The following is a 12,685-nucleotide window of genomic DNA, read 5'->3' as shown; positions in this document are numbered from 1 at the left end:
GAGGGAAAATCATTTCTAACACTTACTCATATTTACATAAGAAAACACACTCCAATATCAAATATCAAGAAAATATAATCAAGATTAGAAAAACATACTGACTGATGACTAAAACTGGAGTCATAGATGAGTCCCAGTGCCAGAAATTTATCAATTTCTACTGATCTACTAGTATTAGTTTAAGCCAGGGATTAACTTGTAGCCTTTTTATCTTCCTCTGGTTTGGGTTATGGTGGAATCTAATCAGCAGTTTATAGTGAAAGTCATAAGTTTTCTAGACCGACTTCTTCTCAGATTCATCGACATTATATTCATCATCATCATCATCATCTTCTTCTTCTTCTTCTTCCTCAATTTCATATATGTTGCTCCTGAACTTGCTTAGGTCAGCCTCAGCATCATCTTCACCCAAAAAGTCAAATCCAAATTTGATGTCACGATGCTTAACCAAAAGCCATCGAAGTAGGCGGTCTTCTTTGTTCAAGTAATGCAGCTCATTGTTAAAACTGGGAGGTGTCATCACTGTCATTTGCATCAGTTGCCCCTAAAAAAATGCAAGATATTTCAAATATAGTAACAATAATCATAATGCTGTGAACGAAAATGGACCTAAATTATTGACTCTATTGTGAAGATAGAGAAGAGCAGGCCTATCCGAGGTCCTATAGGTGCATCATGGAAAAAATTAGCATGGTCATTGTCACAGACCTAAAACTTATTTATTTTCATGCACCAAAATATAGGAAAGCAGCAGAAAAATGATGATGGGGCTAAACAACTATCTCTACTGCTATATGGAACAACTGTTAAAAGCACCTTTGGAATTTCTTCGGGCATAAATTCATATCTTTGGCAACTTTTATAGTTGAATGTTCTTCCTTCCTTTTTTGTTAATTGTGGTCTCAGGGATGACTATGTGGATCTCGACTATTCCACCTAGTACGTGCTACTTCCTACCAGCACAGGTACCGGGTAACTCTTTCTATCAAAGATTAGGAAGATGAGAAGAAATCAACTAGTGTTTTTTTTCTCTTCTACTTCTATAGTCAAATGTTCATGGGACTGCATTCCGCCTTTGATGCTTTTCTGATGAATCATTTGCTTGTCCGGAGAAAAAGAGATGCAAATATGACATTATTGAAAGGATAGTAGAGACAGACCTGATAATATCTTCCATCTAGTTTCTTAATGCCATAACCCAATTGAACAGTACCAAACGACTTTAAATCTGTAAGCACACCATTTTTTCTATAAACATGCTTCCCAACCTTTGCTACAAGGTCCATCAGAGCCTCCTTCTTTACATGCGGTTTCAGTAAAAGCATACAATCATAAAGCGGCATCTTTTGTCTCCTCTTGACTCAACCAACTACCTGAATCACAAAATTGAATTGTATTAAAGCTTGGAGAATCCAAAAGTAAGACAAACTGCACACCTGTAACAAGATGATTAAAGCAAACTCAACCAAGAGATTCACCCATTGAAGTAAAACAGAATATAAATCTTACACGTTATAATGTTTGATTGTTTTCTCATTAGCACAAGTGAAGTAGAAAATACATGAAGTCCAGATTCTTAAATATTTGGAGAATTCCTTTTTCTGATAAGCAAGCAACACAAAGAGATCAGTTCTCATTGTGACAATTTGAAAAATCCATGAGACACACACACAATACAAATGAACAAGCCATAAAGAAGCAGAATACCAACTTCCAATCGCGACATATGAAATATTCTTTGACTAACTCAAACCCCACACCATGAAATAGCAAAGTATCATAATAACCTCCGGAGACCCCTTGGGATATATATATATATATAACACAAAAGAAGAAAAATCGTGATACGTTTGCACATCTAAGTTCAAGCTGTGAATTATAAGCATTTTTCCTCTTCAATTGCGGTATAAATAATCTTTATATTAATGCTCTATCAAGGTCATAATCTTCAATTTCGTGCATATATAATCTTTCAAGTGATATCAATGTGGTCATAAACTACGAATTTTTAACTCTTTTATACAAATATTTTCATTATCAAGAACACCTATATTTCACACCCTGCTCTTTATTTCACAGCTTTTGTTTATTCTCAACTCTTTTATACGAATTTTCTCTGAATTTTCCGCAGTAAAATAATTTCTTCAATAAACAAGAACACTTTCATTTTCATTATCAAGATTCAAGAATACCTAACTAAGATTTTGAATTAGAAACATTAATATGAGTGAAAAATTATTTAGGGGAGAAATTATAGATTGAGAGGTGAAAGGAGTACCGTTCGATTGCCGTAAATGCGAGGATTTCGCCGTCGACGGAGTAAGATTGGGGACGGGGGTTTAAAAGAATTAAGGCAGAAATTTGGTTAAGACTTGAGAGTTTGGGCTTTATATGTTTTGTCTTCGTCCAGCCTCATACATTTTGGGCTAATTTTTCTGATTGCAGGACGAATGGGGTTGTCAATTGAAAAAAAAAACATAAATCTCACATAATGTGCTTCCACTTTAGTTTTTGATATTATATTTTTTTAATCACATTTACTTCATCATATATGAATTATAGGTCAAATTAAATGTAATTATTTTAGATACATTATATCACAACATAATTAGCATGTATTTAGAATGTATTTGGTATAAAAAAAAATACATGTATTTAGTATCAACTATCAAAAGATACATGTTGATAATTCACTTACCTCTCTTCATGTGTATCTGTAATTTAAAATATATCTGGTATCAAAGATACATATTTTTAGTAATTTTGATACATGTATCTGACTTGAAATCTAAATGAGTAATGTATCTGACTTGAAATCCAGCACAAAATCATTAATTAGTGAGACATGTTATAATTATTTGGAACTATAGAGTGAATTAATATCTATGATAGAAATGTTTATGTAATTAAATAGTTTATTTTATTTATTTTTTAAAAGAAATATAAATTACTAGTTTTAGAATCTAGGACAAAAAAAAAATTAAAGAGGTTAATTTTGTATTAAATAATACTTAATAAAATTGTAGGTTAATTAATTAGGGCATTAAATACTCCTATCGATTTTACTGAAGGGAACCTAACACTTTTGTCATCTCCCTTTCCCATAAGCCGCCCTCAAAGTGAAGAGAAACCCTAGAAAATCCAGATCGAGAGAGAAATTTGAAACCCCAATCTCGAAGCTCCAACGATGACACGAAGTTTTGATGAGAAGAAATCTGTTCATACCTGCAAAGAGGAAAGCTTTGCGATCAAGCAATCAAAGAAAAGAAAAAGGCATCGTCACGCAATAAGAATTCACTTAGCAGATGAAATTATTACAAACACCCTTAGCAGATTACCCGTGCAGTCTCTTCTTCGATTTAAATGTATTTCAAAATTTTGAAACACGTTAATCTCTGACCCTTACTTTAACATGAAGCATCAGAGTCATAATTCTGAAAAGCTTCTTGTTGGCCAATGGTGCATGAATACACCTAATATATTTAATTTCTATGCTTCTCGTTTATCATCGGTTCAACTAGTTGAGGACGATGTAGAAAAACTTGTTTCTCCTTCAAACTATAAACCGGCAATTAGGTACAGAGTGTATTCTTCTTGCAATGGGTTGGTTCTTCTATCAATTGCCGAAGACCTTTTGATTTAATTTGGAACCCTTCTACAAGAGAATCAATACGAATTCCACATTTAGAAAGACAGAGTACATTTCTTACTTATGGATTTGGATATGACACAATTAATAATGACTACAACATCCTTAAGTTAAACTATCCTAACATGGAAATTCTACCACTAAAAAGTGGATTATGGAGAAAAATAAGTTATTGTGGACGAGACTTATTACCGATAATTGTGTAACGCTCTTATGGGTCCTTTAACATTTCTACATGGAGCATTTCATTGGGTAGGTAATTTCCAAGAAAAAAAAACTTTTTGTAGTTTCATTTAGTATTTCAAATGAGACATATGGAGAGATACAATTGCTAGAGCCAATAAGGAAAATATTCACTCATCATGATGTCAAATATGGAGTTGCAGTATTAAGAGAAGTGCTTTGTGTTTATTACGCGGAGAACACTACTTGTAAGTTATGGATAATGAAGGACTATGTTGTCAAAGAATCTTGAATTCAATTGTATACCATACGAGAGACATTTTTTATTTTAAATAGACCGCTACATATGTTTGACAATGGTGAAGTGCTACTCAGCTGTAGACGTATGAACTATGTAGGATATCGATTTAGGACATCCAAAGGGCCATTTGGATTATGGCTTGAATTCAATACCATTCTGTACGGAATTACTTACACAGAAAGCATGATTTCCTTAAAATTACTTAGTTAGTGTTTGCTTATGTATAATCAAGACATGTTTTACTTTTTTTTAAAAAAAAATTAGTCTTTTGCCCAATGTACTATATCTTTAACCTCATATTTAAGGTATATAAAGGGTATTGTTCATAGTAACGAAATTGTTTTACTGAATGTTTACATATAAATCTATATTTTTTTAACTAATTAGATGTATGCAATATCAAGTAAATATAATCTAATTTAGCTTTGAAAATTAATCAAATTAACTCACGAGACGTAAGTCAACTACACTTCTATTTTTTGTCAGGAAAAACGAAATATAATCTTATTTTTGTCAAATATCTATTCCATTATTGTCAACTACACCTCTAATTTTTTTAATGAAACTTACCTTGCATATAACATTATAACTTCCTTTCTTCTATGTTAGTGAAATAAAGGAATACTCCATTTTCGTATTGAAAAGTACATACCCTATAAACGCTGAATTATTATTTTAAAATGTAAAAAAATAAAAATGAGGGGGGAACAAAAATAGAAGGAAAAAAAAGGTTTAATGGAAGAGATTACACTTTTGAATAGAACATTTTCTTGATTCACAGTGACCTTTATATTTATATAAGTCGGTCTCTCTCATTCATGAGAGAGTCAACAATTAAAGAAATAGACTCACTATTCATCATTTTAACTTTATATTTCGTGGCCCATCAAATTACGTGTAAATCATGAACCACATTTAATAATTTTTATATGATTTAGAAAAAAAATCATAACAATTAACATGAAATACAAGTGCTTGCAACACAATACTAATATCATAAGTACCAAATATGAAGAATGTTATCATACGAAAAAAAGAAATCCTAATTATTAATCATGAAAAGACTAGTACTTGAAGAAATCCTAGCTATTATTAAATCAAAGAAGGAAATAACATTTTCAAATCTTTTATAAATAAGACATAAAATTAAAAAAAGTTTGAGAAGAAGTAGAAAATCATAATTTCTAGTGCTTGGGAAACCTAAAATCTTCTTGTTTGAGGACAAAATAATCTTGAGCACCATCTTTAATTGCTACTTTCTCTCTCAATACCACATTCACATTCAACTCTCCCATTGATGCCTTATTTTTACAAATCTTAAGACTTGTGTTCTTATTATTCTCACAAGGAATAAGAGATTTTTCTTCTTCTGAACGTAATTCACTACTCTTGAGTCGAGTCTCCAATTTGTACGTTGTGATTCCTATTAAAGAATTCGAAAAAAATTTACGTGCCTTAAACACCTCGAAACGAAGAGAATTTACCCTTTCTGTTGGATCAACAGTGATTACCCACCTATTTGTGCCCCATATAACATTGTTGGAATATTTGATATTTTTAGATGGGAGTGTCACCAATGCGTTACGCTTTATCGGACCTTCTCCTTCGATGAAAACTTTCACGTAGAATGTTCCCTTCTTTTTTTTATTAAAAGAAGCAAATTCTACGGTCAACAACATTAATATATTATCACTAGCATGTGTGTTTTTCTCCATGATAGTAATAAATAGAAATTATATAACCCCACGCTACAAAGCAAGCAAGAAAAATAATACTTAAGTGATTTAATTCTTAGATGCATCTAATATATATATACTCCACATGAAATGGATGATTTTATTATGTTTAAATAATGAGGATTTCCCGGAGAAAATATCTCTTTGATCAACAAAGTCAATACTCAATAGAGAGAGAATTCCTAGTTCTATGGATAGGGATATGATAATTCTGTATTTTATTCCGAGATTAAAGTAACAAAATTTGTTTTTTTTTAAAAAATATACAATTCACCTAATTTATTTTATTTTTTTATTAGCTTGATTTACTTTAATTTGTCAAATTTAGTATATATAAATTTTGATTTATGATTTCTTATCAAAATCATATTATTTTGCCTTAGTCATTAATGTAATACGTTGAGATTTGAATCTAATATTTTTTCAATAGTCTTACCCTTAATCATTGGAATAATATGCCAAAGTGCACCAAAATTCACTCCGGAGCTTTTAAAAATAATATCACCTTTAGTGATTATATATTATATATAATTTTGATGATTATAAGCCCTAAATAATTCAATTGTTAGCTTCAAAATGAATGAAAATACTGAGAAGCTTAAACCTATCCAATTAATTATCGTAAAAGTTGTATAAAATGAATGCAAATGAAAGTACAATATGGGATAAATATATGTAAAAGTTGTATAAAAAACTACTCCTATTAATCTCCAGAGTGCAGTCTCCCTTATGGCGAGATTTAAAGGTATTGGACTAAAAGAGACATATTTAATTATCAAACAAAATTAAATAAAAGAATAATTTTTATTAATATTATTATATATAATATAGTATAAAAAATTATTTTTTACAAATGAGTTTCATAGGCCAATCTGAACTACATATTTTGCTAAAATGAGACCAATTTTATATAAATAAAATTTGACGAATCAAAATAAATTGATTTAATAAATAAACAAATCAGGTGGATTAGATTTTAAGGATTAGTTTTGTAACCCCTACATTAAAGCCTTATGGATAGCCGATTTCGGAGGGAGAATTGGACTCTCAATTGAAAAAATATTTTATTAAAAGTGATTTAAAAATAAAATAAAATAGATGAGAAAACAGTTTATATTTGATCAATAATTTTTTTTAAAAATCAATAATTAATGTTTGACCAGGAAAAATTCTTTTGGGGAAAACCAACTTTTGTTTTAGGTTATGAAAAAATCCACTACTCACACTTATTTCTATCAAAAGTTTGGCCACTTTTTGGATAAAATTTGTTTGTTATAATACCAAAAATAATGGTATTATAACTAAATTCTACGTGAAGATTTTGTAACACGGCAAGTGAAAACAACCATCTAAGAAAATAAGATATTCTAATTGTATCAGATCGATATGAAAGTTTTTGCTCGTTCAATTACGAACAAAATATTTTTGTTTTGAGGTGTGTAAGGCACATAATTTTTTTCCCAATTCTTTAATAAGAGTTGCAACATATAAATTGGAGACTCAACTAGTTATCAACAAGAAGAAAATCTTATTCCTCATGAACATATATAAGACGACCACAAGTCTTGAAATTTATCAAAATAAGATTCAATTGGTGGTGTTAAATTAGAATATTTTATGATCCCATCCCAAGATTATTAATTATTAGTAACTCTTTTTTCTGATTGTCTTCTAGTCGATGTTTACAATTGTGCAATTTATCTTCATATTGTTTGGGATCTTTATTTTCTATTTGAAAATTGTTCAATCCTCAATGTGATGAAAGTAAAATGTTTGTGAAGCTCTTTCAGAATTAACGACAAATACAAAAAACTGTGATGTCATGCAATACCTCAAACATGGCTTCAGTCAGAATAGATCTTAAGCCTCATGCACCAGTGTTTTTGGCAATGGCTTTCTCACCAATAAGTCGAAAAGCATTCTCGGTAAACTGTAAACAGTGGCGGAGCTACAGAAATATATTTGATCTTAGCCAAGTATTTCACCATTAAAGATTCCACAAACAATTACAACCCTAGAAAAAAGCCTAAAAGTAGTGACCACAACATCCATCAAACTCCTGAAACTGGAAACTGCCCCACAAATTCAAGTATGAGTCCATACGTAGTGAAATCATCCCTTTCTACCGAGATACAGAATTTAATGTCAAACTAATGCTTCTGATGCATTTAGCTTTTAAAATTTCACGAGAATAAAGAGTCATAAAATCACTAGATTTACGGAAAAGAAAACTATGCTCAAGTCACAGGGATCTCCTCACAAAGTGTTTCATGAAATTAATTGAGTATGACAAGATAACCTTTCTGCAATTGTCTTCTCTAAACCACAGGGATGAGAACAGTGACAAGCTAATGAACAATTAATGTCCAGCTCGTTACAACTTCACAGTCTTCGTAGATAATTGCTGCAAGGCATTTAAACCAGCATTTGACTTGATTTCCCACTTCCAACATAAGTGTAGTTTAGCTGAAGAAGTGTTGTTTCTTGTTTGTTGGATAGGCCAGTGTCCGACATCTGATTTTTCTTGAACAAACAATCTTTCCCAGTAGAGACTAGAGATTGTATTTCACCCCAAACTTAATCAAATAGATTCTAAAAAGCACTAAACTATATTACCATCCAAATAGCAAGTGGTTAGTGTTTTTCCCACTAAACTACATTACCATCCTATAATAGATCCAGTATACCTGAATAGTATCGCCACATGGATGCTTCCGTGCTCTATTATCAGGTACACTCACAATCTAAAAAAGAAATAAAGATAAACTCAGCAGGTGAGCTTATTGATCTCCGAAAAATGCTTCAAAAGAGAACACATTTGAAGTCAAGGAACTACAGATATGAATTTGAGAACACGTTTACAAGAGTAATAGGCAATTTTGGAACGAACAGAAAATATTTTGCAATAAATACTCACAGTTCCTTCAAGCATCTTTGGCAGCGCCTGTTGGACGTCCTCCTCAGATACATCTCTGCCAATGTTAAGGCTCTCAGCCTATAGAGATTACGATGAGAATGATTACTTTAAAGTCAATTATCCAAATTCATAAAGTAGATAATAATTTTTGGACCAGTTTAGCTATTTTATCAACTTCATCTATGTAGACAACCTCTTGCTGAGCTGCTTCGACATTGAAGTCAGCAACGTGCAAACAAACATGAACACCAAAAAATAATTGAATAACTATGCTGATGATAGTACAAAAGTGAACCAGATTACAAAAGAGAATCCATGTAGTCTACTTGACAATGAAACACGAGCCTTTGAAACCAATATTTAGGCACATTTCAAAAGACAGGTAAAAGTCATGTTTAGGTTCATTTTGGAATTTGGAGAAAAGTTCTACATAAGATAGTTATGTCAACACTCATGGGTCAAATTTTAAAAGTAATACTCAAAAGCAAGTACTTCAAACTCTCAAATAAAAGGTGACATATCTCCTCCCTATAGTTGCCTCAATGTGAAGAGAAAAATGGGTGACATTTTTCCAAGCTCTTCCAGAATTAACACCAAATACAAAAAGTTGTGGTGTCATGCAATACCTCAAACAAGGCTTCAGTCAGTATACTTTCTAGTATAGATCTTAAGCCTCGTTCACCAGTATTTTTGGCAATGCTTTACTCAACAATAACTCGAAGTGCATTCTTGGTAAACTGTAAATCGACCTGTAGCATCAAAACAAATTGTTTCGCGGTAAATTAACTTATTTTGATCCAGTGCATCAGAATGGAGTATCATTTTTTTTTTTTATCAAGAATGGCTTCTTCTTCTTCATTATCTCTTTCCCTTTTTTCCTGTGAATGTGTTGGGGATAAAGACAGAAAAACTTATTTTTTCAGAGGAATGAAATATCATACGTTAGAGCTAAACAACACTGAGTTAAAAGCATACATTATTCAAGTTGATTGCTTGTATTTCTTGCAAAGAGCATCTTTGGGTTCTGTGAGAGCAAAAATAAGCATCCACAAATAAAAGGAAAAAAAAGGAAGTAAGAAACAATATGAAAGGTGAAAAGCAAAAGAGAACATCAACTTCAATTATTCTCTTTCATCTTCAAGCAGCCTACATATTTTTTTTCCTTCTCCTGGTAGTCTAAATATCATAAACAAATAATTTCTCAATGCATGCAAGTTGAACCTCACAAAGACTTTTCACAATAGGTGTAAATGACTGTTTCATAGGTTGGTTGGCTTCTCTGTCCATGTATAAATCAACTATTGTAAGATTATTGCATTTAACTAGGTCAAGGTACTTAAATCAAATATTTGAATAATAAGCTACAAATTCAAGAGTACTTCTGATCTAGACTATAAATGCAAAGAATATGCAAAAATGGAGATTTATTTGAAGAAGTTCGATAATGTAAATTTTTGGCACGCGGAAGCAGCACCTCAAGCTCAAATTCTAGAGGGGTAAAGATGATTTTACAGATATCAACATGGAAAAAATGATCAAAGAAAGATAGAAAAAGCAAATATTGGAAAAGGATACTTTTAACAGAACATATTGAGTTTACTAGTCTTCCCTTCTTAATGTCAGCTAAGAGTCCACGATAGCACCTAAAAGCAAAATGAACAAACTCCCAAAGTTCCCCATCCAATCAATCGATCAAAACCACATTTAAAAGTCTGGTGTAATTCACTCTGGTTGGGCCAATTTCATTAGGACATCATCTCAACAAATACTATGAGGATTCATCATAATATGACTATTTTAAAGTTGGTCATCAACCTCCTAAGCAGAGTTGGAGTTCCCAAAAAGCCGATTAAATCATGAAAACGTGAAACTAGAAACTACATTGCAAAAAGGCAAAAAGAGTAGACAAATCTGAACAAGATGATCCTTATCCAGTGAAGATAAACTCACTAAAACTGGAAACCGCCTCACAAATCCAGATATGAGTCCATATGCAGTGAGATCATCACTTGACCTCCCCCTCCCAACATATATGTAGTCTAGCTGAAGACGTTTTGTTTCTTGTTCTTGAATAGGTGAAATGGTGCATCCCTGAATCCCTCAAAGAGCTAATGTTATATTGGAACAGATGAGGCCTCCACAAAACTGCAAAGCCCCTCTGGTACTCCATACCATAACCAAAGTAGTGACCAAAACATACATTAGACAACTTTCTTCACTAAAGAAAAGACACCGTAGAATCTTGGTAAAACATCACAAAGACATTGTAAATTCTTGAACATTCGAAACCACTAAAGCAAAAGAATATAAATTACATTGTGAATTACAATCACGAAACATCAAGAATTCAAATTCTCCATCATAAAACCCTAAAGAACCTAAGATGCAATCAAAAGAGGGAGAGTTTCTTTGACTTCACCGAAAATCTTGAAATCACAATACGAATATCCATTGAAAAAGAGAGGGAGGAAGCTTACTTTTTAATGCCAGAGAGAGAGAAGAGAGTGAGAGTTTCTTTCACCTCACCGAAAATCTTGAAATCACAATACGAATGAGACACAGAGAGAGATCAGTTCAGTATGTTCAAGTAAACCACCCATGAGAACGTATTTACTATTAGAAATCTCAAGGCACGGCATAATTTACCCACCCAAAAAAAGATTGACAAAACGAAAGGTGAAGTTATGTAAAGCATTAAACTAAATCTTTAAGTTTCTTGAAATTTTAATTCTACATTAGTACTATAGAATGATCGAAAATCAAGAAATTAGAATCATATGATCAGAAACATAACAAGAAGAACTAGAATTTATCAACAAAAAAACGGGTAATAAACCTCGAGGGGCTGAAGAGAGTAACCCGAATGAAGAAGCGAAGTAGCCAATTCCAAACCTACGAAGCCAACTACACTCCCAATAGCCATTACTGAAGCAGAGAGAAACTGAATCATTGGCGGGTTTTTTTGGTGGAGAACAGCGTGGAATGCGTTTGGGTAATTCTCTTTATATAAAGAGCAGCTTCAAGTTGACGCGCTTGTTTATTTCATATGTCCGTGTCCATTATAGAAACACTACTACTGTCTACTTCACCAATCTTGATGAAAAAACATTGATCTTCATAATCTTGATAATAATCTTGATGAAAAATCAGAAGAAAAACAATTGATAAGTACTAGAATGATCGAAAACCAAGAAATTAGAATCATATCATCAGAAACATAACAAGAAGAAGCCAAGTTCTTGAACAAGATAAACCACTAAAGCAAAACAATATCAATTTACACGGTTGAATTCAAATCAAGAAGCCAAATTCTCCAACATAAAACCCTGAAAAAAGAATAAAGAAAGCTTACTTTAAGACGAATGCCACATACACAGCGATTTCGAACGAATTTGAGGCTATCAGATGCTTTTGGAATTGATGATTAATTTTGGCGAGTATTTGGAAACTTCAGAGTTTCTTTTAGTTTTTGAAGAAAGCAATTTACCCCAATCCTCTCTATTTATACGCAGGGTTGCCATTTGCCACGTGGAAATTTTTCAAAAAAGAAAGAAATATTTCAAAAATAAATATGTTTACTTTTAAATTTAGATTTAATAAATTAGCTAATGTTTCTTAATTATATTTTTAGATTAGTTATTTAACTTGTAAGACATTTGATAGGTAGATACGAAATAAATTATTCATGTATAAAGTAATACAATTTTTGTTTAACAATTAAAAAATTCATATAACTAATACATGTATAAGAATAAGTTATGAGGAAATTTATATATTATTTTATTAGTATTTTTTTTTTCCCTTTAAAGTTGTCTGTATTATGAATATCAAACATTTTTTTTATTAAAGAACAAAATATCACAATTAACCTATTTTAGGATTATTATTTTTTACAGAAT

At 31.6% G+C, this 12,685-nt stretch overlaps 1 protein-coding gene across 1 annotated transcript; it reads right to left on the bottom strand.

Moving 5' to 3' along the window:
* Nucleotides 1-12: 12 nt before the first annotated feature.
* On the bottom strand, nt 13-2,402 carry LOC125822145 (uncharacterized). The gene is made up of 3 exons (XM_049501522.1): nt 2,279-2,402; nt 1,161-1,373; nt 13-544 (listed from the first exon to the last, which is right to left on the bottom strand). Exons 2-3 carry the CDS (start codon nt 1,341-1,343, stop codon nt 275-277), a joined length of 453 nt encoding a protein of 150 aa, XP_049357479.1. The 5' UTR covers nt 1,344-1,373; nt 2,279-2,402; the 3' UTR covers nt 13-274.
* Between the last annotated feature and the right edge of the window lie 10,283 nt (nt 2,403-12,685).

Source organism: Solanum verrucosum, unplaced genomic scaffold (genome assembly GCF_900185275.1).
Source record: "Solanum verrucosum unplaced genomic scaffold, falcon-dt-bn FXZP01000103.1, whole genome shotgun sequence".
In the NCBI taxonomy this organism is placed as follows: Eukaryota; Viridiplantae; Streptophyta; class Magnoliopsida; order Solanales; family Solanaceae; genus Solanum; species Solanum verrucosum.
Note: the sequence above shows the minus strand (reverse complement) of the source record. Positions and strands in the feature narration are given on the sequence as shown.

Coding starts and splice junctions, on each gene's coding strand:
- LOC125822145 (XM_049501522.1), bottom strand. CDS start 1,343: ATGCCGCTTTATGATTGTATGCTTTTACTGAAACCGCATGTAAAGAAG. Junction 545..1,160: donor TAGATGGAAGATATTATCAG/GTCTGTCTCTAC, acceptor GCATTTTTTTAG/GGGCAACTGATGCAAATGAC.